The 12,673-nt window shown below is 39.6% G+C and overlaps 1 protein-coding gene across 6 annotated transcripts in view; it reads left to right on the plus strand.

Moving 5' to 3' along the window:
• The window catches only part of LOC128136116 (solute carrier family 12 member 2-like), a 109,601-nt gene that overhangs the window by 36,361 nt on the left and 60,567 nt on the right, over positions 1-12,673 (plus strand). For 5 of the 6 annotated variants that reach the window (XR_008233261.1, XM_052775259.1, XM_052775255.1 and 2 more), the window contains exons 6-9: positions 723-833; positions 6,390-6,498; positions 6,967-7,094; positions 7,182-7,266. Coding sequence is in view for 5 of the 6 variants with exons in the window: in XM_052775259.1 (XP_052631219.1) it covers positions 723-833; positions 6,390-6,498; positions 6,967-7,094; positions 7,182-7,266 (433 nt within the window). In the remaining variant the exon portion in view is untranslated. The remainder of the gene's footprint in view (positions 1-722; positions 834-6,389; positions 6,499-6,966; positions 7,095-7,181; positions 7,267-12,673) is intronic. The other variant, XM_052775258.1, reaches the window with a different exon arrangement.

Genomic DNA, 12,673 nt, shown 5'->3' on the forward strand with positions numbered 1-12,673 from the left:
TTCAGTAGGTTTTTGATATAAACCAGACTATCATTGGTGTGGAACTGAAACTTCTTACACTGTTCATCTCCCTGAAAAGATAAAATGCAAAATCTATGGTAAAGTCCAAGCTGGAAATGGAGATGGAGAGTTGAAGGATAGATACACAATGTAGAATCATGAGTTCTTAATGCTAAGATTCTTATTAGTGAGCTTTTTTTTGGTAAGTAATAGTAGTTTATATTAAGCTCCTTTTCAAAGGGGTTCTGCTTATTAAAAATAATTCCTTAAAATAAACACAACCAAATATTGTTTGTCTGCTAGAATTTTTTTAAATTAAATGTAACACTGAGAACTTGATCATTCTCTTCTTAGATTGGGAAGAAGCCTGGAATGCATTAAAATAATTGAGCGTAATGGTGAACAACAAGGAAAATTATATGTATAGATGTAACATGGTAGCTGTTTCCTTGCCAATTAATTTAATTATCTGACAGTTGAAGACAAGTCATCCTCTTTGAGGATGGGTTATGAAGAAAAATGATAATTTCCATTTAGAATGATTCAGTGACTTAAAACAAGGCAAAATCCAAAGTATTTGTGCCCCGTACAGGGAACTTAACCTCTATACCACAAACTTGCTTATTTTAACTTTGTTAACAAATTTTACACAATAAAATTCTATTCTACAGCAGGGGAAATAAATACTTGACAAAGTATATGACTGTGTACTCATTTGTTAGGAAAATGGAACAATGATGGTCGATGAAATGAATGACATCAGAATCATAGGAACTATCACAGTAGTTCTATTGCTGGGTATTTCCATTGCAGGAATGGAATGGGAAGCCAAAGTAAGCAACTATAATTTCTCTTTTATTCTCTGGTTCATATTTTTTTTGTCTATATTCTCTACCTCAGCTGGTTGATTTATGATTTATGATCAATTTAAGAAGGATGTTAGGGTCCTTGAATGTGTCCAGAGGGCAACAAAGCTGGTGAAAGGGCTGGAAGGCATGTCCTATGAGGAGCAGCTAAGGAGACTGGGTTTGTCTAGTTTGGAGAAAAGGAGGCTGAGGGGCGACCTCAATGCTCTCTGCATCTTCCTGAGGAGGGGAAGTGGAGAGGGAGGTGCTGATCTCTTCTCCCTGGTATCCAGTGACAGGACGCGTGGGAATGGTTCAAAGCTGCGTCAGGGGAGGTTCAGACTTGACATTAGGAAGCATTTCTTTGCCGAGAGGGTGGTCAAAGACTGGAACAGGCTTCCTGGAGAGGTGGCTGATGCCCCAAGCCTGCCAGTGTTTAAGAGGCCTTTGGACAATGCCCTTAATAACATGTTTTAACTTTTTGTCAGCCCTGAAGTGGTCAGGCAGCTGGACTAGATGATCATTGTAGGTCCCTTCCAACTAAACTATTCTATTTTTAATATAGTTATATTTAGTACACTGTGTTGCATATGTGGTATGTTAGCAGTCAAGTAGTGGACAATTTTTATATAATAGCTCCTTGTCTAGCCACTAGCATGTGTAGATCTGGACGGGTCTTAGATTTGTTGCATTGGAAGCTTAAGGGTCTCTAATACCCTTAGAAAACAGCATAATCCACTGTTGATGGTAGTGTGTCAAGAAGGTTAACAGTATTATGTTCTTTGAGACAACTAGAAAAGAACAAGATAAAGGTAAGAGTTTTAACATGGGAATTTTCTGACTGGGAGCTTCAAATGAGCTACTGCTAACTGAAAACCAGTGTTCTTACCTTTCTTTGCACTCTTGTGTCCATTCAGAACAGCCAGTGCTATACTCAGCATTGAAGAGGGTTGTGAACATGTGGTAGTGGTGAAAGCAGCGATGTGTAGGAAGGAGAACCTACTTTCCCCATCTTGTGGCTACATGGTCTTAGATCAATTCTGTGGAAACAAACACATACAAATCGTAGGATACATCAATGTAGAACATGTGTGAGTCTTCTGCTCTTTATTATTGGGCAGTCTAGCTTGCTCACTGTTTTCTGCACCTGGTAGACTTTTTCTGTATACCCTTCCATAGTGTGTTCACTTGCTGCTTTTATTTTCAATTAAGAGCCTCACTTGATCTCCCTTCCCATTTGATATTTGGGTCACAACTGCTGCTGTTTTCTGCAGTGAGAGGTAACTGAAGGGAGCTTCTTAATGTACGTTATAACTGTTTTTTATGCTCCTGCCCCAAGATGATGATCTTCATAATTCAGACTAAAGGGGTTTTGTATGGGGGGAAGTGATGTTGGTGTTGCTTATAGCCCTAGGAATAGGGATTGTAGGAAAATCAAGCGAAGATAAATGCATTACTTGAATCTACAACCAAGGAGGAAAGAATCTACAACCAAGGAGGAAAGAATCTACAGAAATTAACATTGGCATATACTTTTAAATTGAACAGCATGCTTCTGTAGAATATATTTACCTTTCTCAGTGTATTGGGTCTGGCTGAGATGGAGTTAATACTCCCCATAGCAGCCCTCATAGCACTGTGCTCTGCATCAGTAGCTAGAAAGGTGTTGATAACACACCAGTGTTTTGGCTACTGCTGAGCAGTGCTGGCACAGCATCAAGGCTGTCTCTCCAACATTTTTGCCCCCCCCTCAACGGCAGGCTGGGGCAGGGCGAGATCTTGGGAGGGGACATAACCAGGACAGCTGACCTAAACTAACCAAACAGATATTCCATACCATATGACGTCAGCTCAGATATAAAAGCTAAGTAAAGGGAGACGGAAGGGGGGCATTTTTTGTCTTCAGGAGCAACCACTACGCGTACTGAAGCCCTGCTTCCCAGGAAGTGGCTAGACATCGCCTGCTGATGGGAAGTAGAGAATAATATCATTTGTTTTTCTTTGCTTTCGCGCGCGACCTTGGCTTTCAGTTTATTAAACTGTCCTTATCTTGACCCACGAGCCTTTGGTTATATTTTCTTCCCCCTGTCCAGTTAAGAAGGGGGAGTGATAGAGCGGCTTTGGTGGGCACCTGGCATCCAGCCAGGGTCAACCCACTACACTCAGATAGTCCTTTGCTGTCTGTAACTTCATTTTGTAATGGTATCTGTATGCACCCAACTCTGGACAGTGTTGTGCTCCTTAATTTTAGCCACTTAATTTTTGCTTTGAAGGAATTAGTTGTTAGTGACCCTCTGGCCACTGTAATTTAAAATCTCTAGAAATATCTTGCTTTTGCAAGAACAGTTCTATAATAATAGCTTACATATAGAAATATCCCCATTGTTTAATGTCTCTGTATCAAACCTGAACTTTGGTATCACTGCAGCCTCTGCCTTATTAGGAAATTTGTAACTTTTTTTTTGCTCAATGTAAACATCAAGTCACAGAAACAAAGCCAACAAGCCATGGAAGAAAGCAGGTAGGAGCTACAGTAAACAACTGAACCTGTCAAACAAGCACTTTGTGTGGGTTAACATGCAGCTTAGCATAGCAAAACTATTATCAAGAGGAAAGTATTTGTTTTATCTGTAATGTTCTCCTAAGCCTTCCCCAAAACCTGGAGAATGCCTTGGAAAACTGGACAAGGGGGATCTATAATAATGCCTCTTAAGTAGACCTAAAGGCTTATAAGTAAATATTGGTTTTCCAGGCAAGTGTGCAAGCATTCCAAAATTACTTTTCAGAGTTTCTGTTCTCTTACCACTCAACTTTGTGTTGAAGTCTTAGGAGCCCATTTTTTCTAATGTCTGGGACTTTCCAGTGTAAGGAAGAGATTTAGAAAACACTTGCCTCATGGAGAAGCCTAGGTCCATTACTGAATAAATCTATCTGGGACAATTGCTCTGTGGTAATTTCATGTTGAACTCTATCTTTTTGGACTTACTGAAGGCTTCTGTCAGAACCCAGCTGCATCCTTGTACCTCTCACTCTTCTACTGTAAGTTTGGCAAAGGAGAGATCTCAACATGATGCACGAACTGGTTTCTTCAGGTGGTCTTCTAACTCTATTATTGGCTGTCATGCTCTATTTATCTCTATACTACCCAATTTTACATGTGAGGCTGTGTAAACTGAAAACTTTCAGTTCGTTTTGTAATAATCAGCAATACTACAGTGCTATTGTATATTAAGTTCTGTTCTTAGGTCTGAAAAAGTCAGGTTACAAATAGTTTTCCCTGAGACGTTGGCATATGCCTCTATGGGAAATAAAATAACTCAGAAGATAATAGGGCAGTGTGGTTGCTCATTTAAATATAAAACCTAAACAATTTTGATCATAGAATCATAAAATGGTTTGGGTTGGAAGGGACCTTCAAAGATCATCTAGTTCCAACCCCCCTGCTGTGGGCAGGGACATCTTTCACTTGATCAAGTTGCTCAAAGCCCTGTCCAACCTGACCTCGAACACTTCCAGTGATGCGGCGTCCACAACTTCTCTGGGCAACCTGTTCCAGTGTCTGACCACCCTTGTAAAGAATTTCTTCCTTATTTCCAATCTAAATCTACCCTCTCTCAGTTTAAAACTGTTACCTCTTGTTCTGTCGCTACAGGCCCTGGTAAAAAGTCTCCATCTTTCCTATAAGCCCCCTTTAAGTATTGAAAGGCTGCAATAACGTCTCCCTGGAGCCTTCTCTACTCCAGGCTGAACAACCCCAGTTCTCTCAGCCTGTCTTCATAGGAGAGGTGTTCCATCCCTCTGACTGTTTTTGTTGCCCTCCTCTGGACCCACTCTAACAGGTCCATGTCTTTCTCATACTGGGGACCCCAGAGCTGGACACAGTACTCCAGGTGGGGTCTCACAAGAGCGGAGTAGAGGGGCAGAATCACCTCCTTCGACCTGCTGGCCAAGCTTCTTTTTATGTGGCTCAGAATATGATTGGCTTTCTGGGCTGCAAGGGCACACTCCCGGCTCATGTCCAATTTTTTGTCCATCAGTATCCCTTCTCTGCAGAACTGCTCTCAATCAATTCATCACTCAGTCTGTACTGATATTGGAGACTGCCCCGACCCAGGGGAGGACCTTGTACTTGGCCTTGTTGCACTTAATGAGGATCGCACGGGCCCACTTCTCCAGCCTGTCAAGGTCCCTCTGGATGGCATCCCTTCCCTCAGGCGTGTCAACTGCACCACTCAGCTTGGTGTCATCTGCAAACTTGCTGAGGGTGCACTCAATCCCACTAGCTATGTCATTAATGAAGATATTAAACAGGACTGGTCCCAGTATGGACCCTTGAGGGACACCACTCGTTACTGGTTTCCACTTGGACATTGAGCCCTTGACTGTAACTCTTTGGATGCGGCCATCTAGCCAATCCCTTATCCACCTAATAGTACATCCATCAAACCCATATCTCTCTAATTCAGCAGTAAGAATGTGGGGGACCGTGTCAAAGGCCTTACAGAAGTCCAGGTAGAGGGCATCAGTTGCTCTTCCCTTATCCACTGATGCAGACACTCCATCGTAGAAGGCTACTAGAGTAGTCAGGCATGATTTGCCCTTGGTGAAGCCATGTTGGCTGCCTCCAATCACCTCACTGTCTTCCATATGCTTTAACATAGCTTCCAGGAGGATCTTTTCCATGATCTTTCTGGGCATGGATGTGAGGCTGACTGGTCAGTTGTTCCCAGGGTTGTCCTTTTTACCTTTTTTAAAAATGAGTATGATATTCCCTTTTCTCCAGTCACTGGGGATTTCACCTGACCGCCATAACTACTTCTCAATGCCTCGATTTATCATTATCCACACTTTTGAGGTCTTGGATAGTTTAAAATACTTCGTTTTGTTGGTACTGTAGTATTTGTGATGGTTTTGTCCAACTTCAGCTAAAAACCTAGGTTGCAATGAAAAAAGTTTGAAAGCTAGAAGTAAAAAGAAATTTGTGGTGGTCTTTGTAATTTAATTTTGTAAACAATGGTTGAGAGCATGACAGTTGACCAGAATAAACTAGTCCATTGTATAAAATAGCAAACAAATGCTATTTGATTCCTGACATAGTAGAATTTTTTAGTAAATACATACTTAAGTATAAGGCAAAGTATTATAATCACAGTTAATAAGGCTATACTCCTAGGTTTTGTGTGCATTCAGCTCCCCCCCCATAAGTTTCTTTAATCTACTCAAATCCTTTCCTTCTGGAAGGCCTATGGACAAAATAATTTTTAGGTACTTTGTCTTTAGACGAATCAGTTTTTGGGGGGTATAGTAATAACAAATTCCATTTTGAATAAATGTTCAACTTTTAAATTATTCATATTTTTCTCTTAAATCCTGGTATGTGTTCTATCCAGCATGCCTTATTTGTGGAAAACAAATATTATAAGACTTTAGAATACATTTACATTTTAGAATACATTCACATTTTAGAATACATTCATAGCTTTGATACCTAGAGCAGTGCAAAATGGCAAATTTTTCTGTCTGACTGTAATCATTATATTTCAGGCACAGATAGTTTTATTGGTGATCCTCATACTTGCTATTGGAGACTTTGTCATAGGGACATTTATTCCTTTGGACAATAAGAAGCCTAAAGGTTTCTTTGGTTATAAAGGTATGTTGGAACAGTTAGTATCTTAAATAACATCTTTGCAGAGAAGAGACATGCTGTTATAATTGATTAAAACATCTAAAATAGCTTATAGTCGCTTCCTATTTAACTACAGAGATTGTTCTTCCCAGTTCTTTCAAGCTTCTGTTGTTTTATTCCTTAATCTTAAAATTTTTGAGGCCAAAAACTGGTCCTGCTTGCTTAATATCAATTATACTAACTTTAAAAAGGCTGGATCATATTGTGCCTACTTGTTCTGGTTTTAAAGACTATTTAAGTTTACTGTGTTGTCTTTTTATTTTGCTGAAGTGATGAATTAGGACTTACCTATGTTAAAATGTTCTACACTTGAGTAGGGCATGCTGCTGTGTATGGGTGTGGGATTTTTTTTTTCCTTTAGCTTTTTCATGGGGCTAATATTGGCTGGAATTGGCTAATACTGTAGGTTATATATGAAATCTTTCTCTACAGCTGAAATATTTATGGAGAACTTTGGACCAGATTTTCGAAATGAGGAAACTTTCTTTTCTGTATTTGCTATTTTCTTCCCTGCTGCAACTGGCATACTTGCTGGCGCAAATATCTCAGGTGATCTTGCGGTGAGTAGTGAATGAACAAATTCTGACCACAAATGCTGAGTGTATGTTTATCTGTATCATGACTGCCCACTGAAATTTTTCTTTCAGGATCCTCAGTCAGCCATACCTAAAGGAACCCTGTTGGCCATCTTAATTACTACTTTGGTTTACATAGGAATTGCAGTATCTGTAGGTAAATAGTGGATGTTTTTTACTTTATCATTTCACATTCATTGTGAGGGTATGTTTTAATATATCTTATGTAATTCAGTTTGACTCTCATGCATAGGAAAGTAATAGCCAGAGCTTTCAGCTGTGTTTTATCATTTTTTAAAATGAGTGATATTTTTCTAAGATTAGTGGTGCCTGCTTCAGACTAAAGATGACAATTAAATGACACAAGATTTCATACTGGTATCTCCTAATCTGTGGTAGCATTTCTGTTAAGATGTTTAGAATTTAGCATTAAGATTCTGTATTAGAAAAGTGCATTTTCAGGAAATACTCACTTAACACCTGTGCTTACTGAAAATGGTGCAAGTCAGCTATTCTACCTGAAGCAAATTTTGGGATGGTCACACAACTCTTTGGCAAGGTAGCATGAACAGTAATTCCCAGTAGAGGGAGGAGAGTGAGTGATATCTTTTATCTGTCTAACCCCACTTGTGTTGTCATGTTCAGAAATGTCTATAGCTTTTATTTTCGTGGGGGAGGAGGAGATGATCTGAAATGTTTTTGTGTGACACATAAATTAGTTTATGGCAGTAGTCAGTTTTCTTATATGAAAGACCTTGCTTTATCTTAGTTTTGCTGCCTTTTGAATGAAATTCACATTTATAAGAGTACCATTGATCTTACCACTAATGATACTTCCTTTCTAAAGATACCAATCTTGCTAGTCTGCCGCTGTTGGCTAACACTATATTGTAGTTCTGCCAAATAATTGCTCTCTAGTGATTGTGCTCTATGCAGGATAATGACTAACAGTAAACTTGTCTTCTAATTAGATTGACCACATAGATCTCTGCTACCAAATATGAATATTTTTAGAACTTGAACCCCCATGCTCATTAATATTCATCTATATTCATCTGTTGATAGAATACTTTAGTCATCTTTTAAACATTTTTATAATTTACAATTAGAAATCTGTTAATTAAAAATCTGTTAATTAAAAATTCCTATTATCAGGAGTTATAGGTTATGAAATGAAAGACAGATGCAAATACTCTTTCCCTTCCCCCACCAACTATTCCCCACTGTGTACTTCTAATGAAGTAATGAGCAAGTCATTAAAACTTTGAAGGGGCTAGCAAATGTCACTGAGTAGTGATGTCTGAGGGGGATGAGAACAAACTCTAGGTGCTCACCAATTAGAGTGTTCATGTAAATCTCAGTTCATTATCTATACAACTATGACTGTTCTTTTCCTGATGTACCTGAATATTGTCAAAATACCTTCATATTTAAGGTATTTGGGTACTGTGATGATGAAGTTGTTTGTTTAAAAAAAAAAAAATTCTCAGCTTTTAGTTCAATTTTTGCATGCTATGTAGTAAATAAGAGGTTTAAGAGACTGAGTAAAGAGGGCTTAGAAAGGGAAAATTGCTAGCCATACAGCCCGAGCTAGGCAGCCTATTTCAAAAAGATAGTTGTGGGGTGAAAGTGTGCAGTTCATATTTTAGCAAGGGACTAATGCAGATGTGCAGGGTGGCAGGATTAAGGTTGTATAAGCAACTTTTGTATCAAAATCCTTGGAAGACATTTAAAAGAACAACATTTAGATTACAGTGTAGTTGCTTTAAAAACAAGAAAAGCCCCAATAAAAACAAACTTCTGAACAATTAAAACATGCTTTCTCCACACAAGGAAGTAAGACTAATGAGAGGCTAACTGTAGCCATTTATAGCACCAAAGAATTTACAAAGCCCTCTCAGTTGCAGTCTGGAGCACTCAGGGTAGTAGCACTGGAAATCTTGCTGCTTGCATGTACTTAGTAAAGAACTTGATAGAGATGGTCTGTTAACCTTATCAGAAGCTTATAGCGTAGGAAAAACTTCATTTGACTTTGGCAGGTATATGCTTTTGAATGCCTATAAAAAGGTGAAACCCTATTTTTTACAGAAAAAAGGACCTAGAGATTATTAAGGAAAATGTTGCCAGAATCTATTATAAATAAAACCTTTCTGAAATAAGGTTAAATAAAATGACTGAACTGTTACTTAGATATAAGTATCTTCTATTGAGAATGCAGCTTGACCAACTGGCTTCTGTTTTGTATTCTCTCGTAGTAAGGCTCAGTAGATTTGTTCATAGTGCCATTGTCCCTTTCTGTTGTACTTTGAATCCAAATTCAGCTGGCTGGCAGCTCTTACACACATGGAGGGGAACAAGGAATGAGAGGGTTGTGGTACCACACTGTAGTTATTTAATGGGATTCTCAGCTTACATGAGTCTGCCACTGCAACATATTACCATCAAAATGTTATCTAGAAATAATTCAATTAGCAAATATATTGTGACATTCATTATATACTACTTCAATGGCCAGGGCAAATACTTGCATGGTGGAAGAGAAGAAACTTTTTTTTCTCGTATAGAACCTTTAATTCCAATTAAAATGAAACAAACAAAAAAACACACACCCCACTCAGAAGAAAACCTTAAGAGAGATGATCAGTATAGGAAACTTACTGAAATTTAACCAATTTGGCCTAGTAAGCAATTGAAAAATAAATCTGAAAATTGGAAGTATTAAGTAATGTCCACCTATCAGGGCCAGGTGTTGCTTAAGTTCTAAAGGCTAGGAAGCAATCTAAATATGGTATATGTATTTAGGGATTCTCTTTATCAATAGAAAAAAATAACAAATTATTTTACATAGATAGCAGGCATTGACATTTGAGAAAATTAAACCTATTCTTGTATGCTTGTGGTATATCTGTGCCTTTTATCTTATTTTGCAAGCAAGTCATTTATGTCATCAGTAGTCATATGCTTCCGTTCCCAGGACCTCATCATCATTTAAGTTCCTAAAGGACCAGAGTAAGGGAATTCTCTTGGCCTTTACTGGTCTGTAGACTTTGCTCTTACCCACTCATTTAATTGCCTTTCCTTGATATATTGGCTGGTGTCCAAACACAATTTAACTACCTCAATTGTTAAACCTAGAATGTTGAATAATACTCAGACTCCTCTAGTTTGTCTAAAAAAAAACCAAAGGAAAAAAAAACCAAAACCCAAAACAACCCGCACAAACCTTTTGCAGTCTTTTTAATCAGATGACACTATTCTTAGTACTTAGAGGCTGAAATGTTGTCTTCACAGTTTTCCTGAACAGTGGACTTTTAATCATGAATTAGTTGAAGAGAGCAGTTTTCAAGTGATAGAACTTAACACCCTGCCCCCCCCCAAAAAAAAGGAGAAAAGCAACAGTAGAGATGAGTTTGTGGGATTTTGTTTTTCACCAAGAAACCAACTTTTACAACACAACAAAGAATCATATGGGAGGTGGGTTGTCAGAAACTGACTTGCAACAGGGCTTTCATGACAAACTGCTTGTGATTGGTTGGGTTTTTTTTTTATAATGACTGAGCTGTATTGACTGAGATTTACAAGCTGTTTATATAGACTTTGAGATTAAATGTTGTGAAAGTGTTCTCTGTGAACATAGGAAATATGTAATAGTAGACTCTAAACTGAAGTATGTGCATAAAGCTTTATAATATAAGTCATCTTATGTTATGGCAAGTTATGGTCATTGGTGATTCCCTCCTGTGTGGAACAGAAGCACCCATTTGCAGACCAGACCCTCTCTTCAGGGAAGTTTGCTGCCTCCCTGGGGCCTGAATTAGGGACGTCACCACAAGACTGAAGAGCCTAGTTCAACCTTCAGACTACTATCCATTCCTGCTCTTTCATGTGGGTACAAATGATGTTGCAACAAAAAGTCTGAGGTCAATCAAAAGAGATTTCAGAGCCCTGGGAAGAATGCTAAAAAATTCGGGAGCACAGGTAGTGTTTTCCTCAATCCTCCCAGTAATGGGGGGAGACTTTGAAAGAAACAGGTGAGCCCAGGATATTAATATCTGTCTCCAGGATTGGTGCCTGAGCCAAAACATTGGGTTTTTAAACCATGGAAGAGCCTTTGAGACACAAGGTATGCTGGGGCCTGACGGGATCCACCTGTCCCAATGGGGAAAACATGTCTTTGGGCATAAGCTGGTGGGACTGATCAAGAGAACTTTAAACTAGAATCGATGGGGGAAGGGGATACCAACAGGATTGCAGTAGGTAAGCCAAGGATTGGCATGGCATCACCTGAGGGTGGCAATGCTAGTGGGAACATTTACACTGCTTCTGGGAGCATGGAGGGCTCAGGAGCATATCTGAAATGCTTGTACACCAATTGCACGCAGTATCAGAAACAAATAGGATGAACTGGAAGCGTTGGTCAGTTCCCGGAGCTACGATATCATTGGTATTAGTGAGACTTGGTGAAATGAGTCCCACGACTGGAGTGCTGGGATGGAGGGTTACAGGCTGTTCAGGAGGGATAGTCAGGACAGGGAAGGTGGAGGTGTCACACTGTACGTAAGGGAGAGGTTTGATAGTACAGTGCTTACAGTTAGTGATGATGTGGTTGAGAGCCTCTGGGTGAGGATTAGGGGCATGGAAAACAAAGGAGATGTTGTAGTGGGTGTCTACTACTGATCACCCAGCCAGGATGTAAGCACTGATGGGTTATTCTATAGGCAATTAGGAAAAAATCTCTGGATGGGTAGCCCTTGTCCTTATGGGAGATTTCAACTGCCCAGACATCACCTGGGAATATCATACTGCTGTGACGAGCAGGTCTTGGAAATTCCTGAAGTCTGTAGGAGATAACTTCTTGTCAGAGGTACTCAGGGAGCCAACTAGGAAAGATGCCCTCCTAGACTTGCTATTTGTGAATAGAGAAGGAATCGTGGGGGATGTGTTGGTAGGTGGCTGTCTTGGCCACAGTGATCATGAAATGGTTGAGTTTAAAATTTTCAGCGTAATGAGAAAACAGGACAGCAGAGTTGCTACCCTGGACTTCAGGAGAGCAAACGTTAAGCTATTCAGGGAGCTACTTAGCAGAGTGCCCTGGGAATCTGCTTTTGAGGGCTTAGGAGTCCACGAGTGCTGGTCAGTCTTTAAGAACCACCTTTTAGAAGCACAGGAGCAGGCAATTCCAGTGTGTCGTCAGTCAAGCAAGCGGGGCAGAACACCAGCTCGGCTGAACAGGGAACTCCTCGTGGAGCTCAAGAGGAAAGAGAAATTGTATGATCTCTGGAAGCGAGGTCAGGCTTCGCAGGAAGATTACAGAGCCGTGGTTCGTATATGCAGGGAGAAGACACGAAAGGACAAAGCTCAATTAGAGTTGAAACTGGCCAGTGTTGTGTCAGATAACAAGAAGGGCTTTTTTTAAGTATGTTAATAGCAAGAGGAGGTCTAAAGAAAACATTGGACCGATACTTGTTGAAGACGGTCATCTGACTAATAGGGATGAAGAAAAAGCAGAGGCATTCACTGCGTTTTTTGCCTCAGTCTTTAATAATACTCATAGACCTTGGGCT

This window comes from Harpia harpyja, chromosome W, assembly GCF_026419915.1.
Source record: "Harpia harpyja isolate bHarHar1 chromosome W, bHarHar1 primary haplotype, whole genome shotgun sequence".
NCBI classification, from domain to species: domain Eukaryota; kingdom Metazoa; phylum Chordata; class Aves; order Accipitriformes; family Accipitridae; genus Harpia; species Harpia harpyja.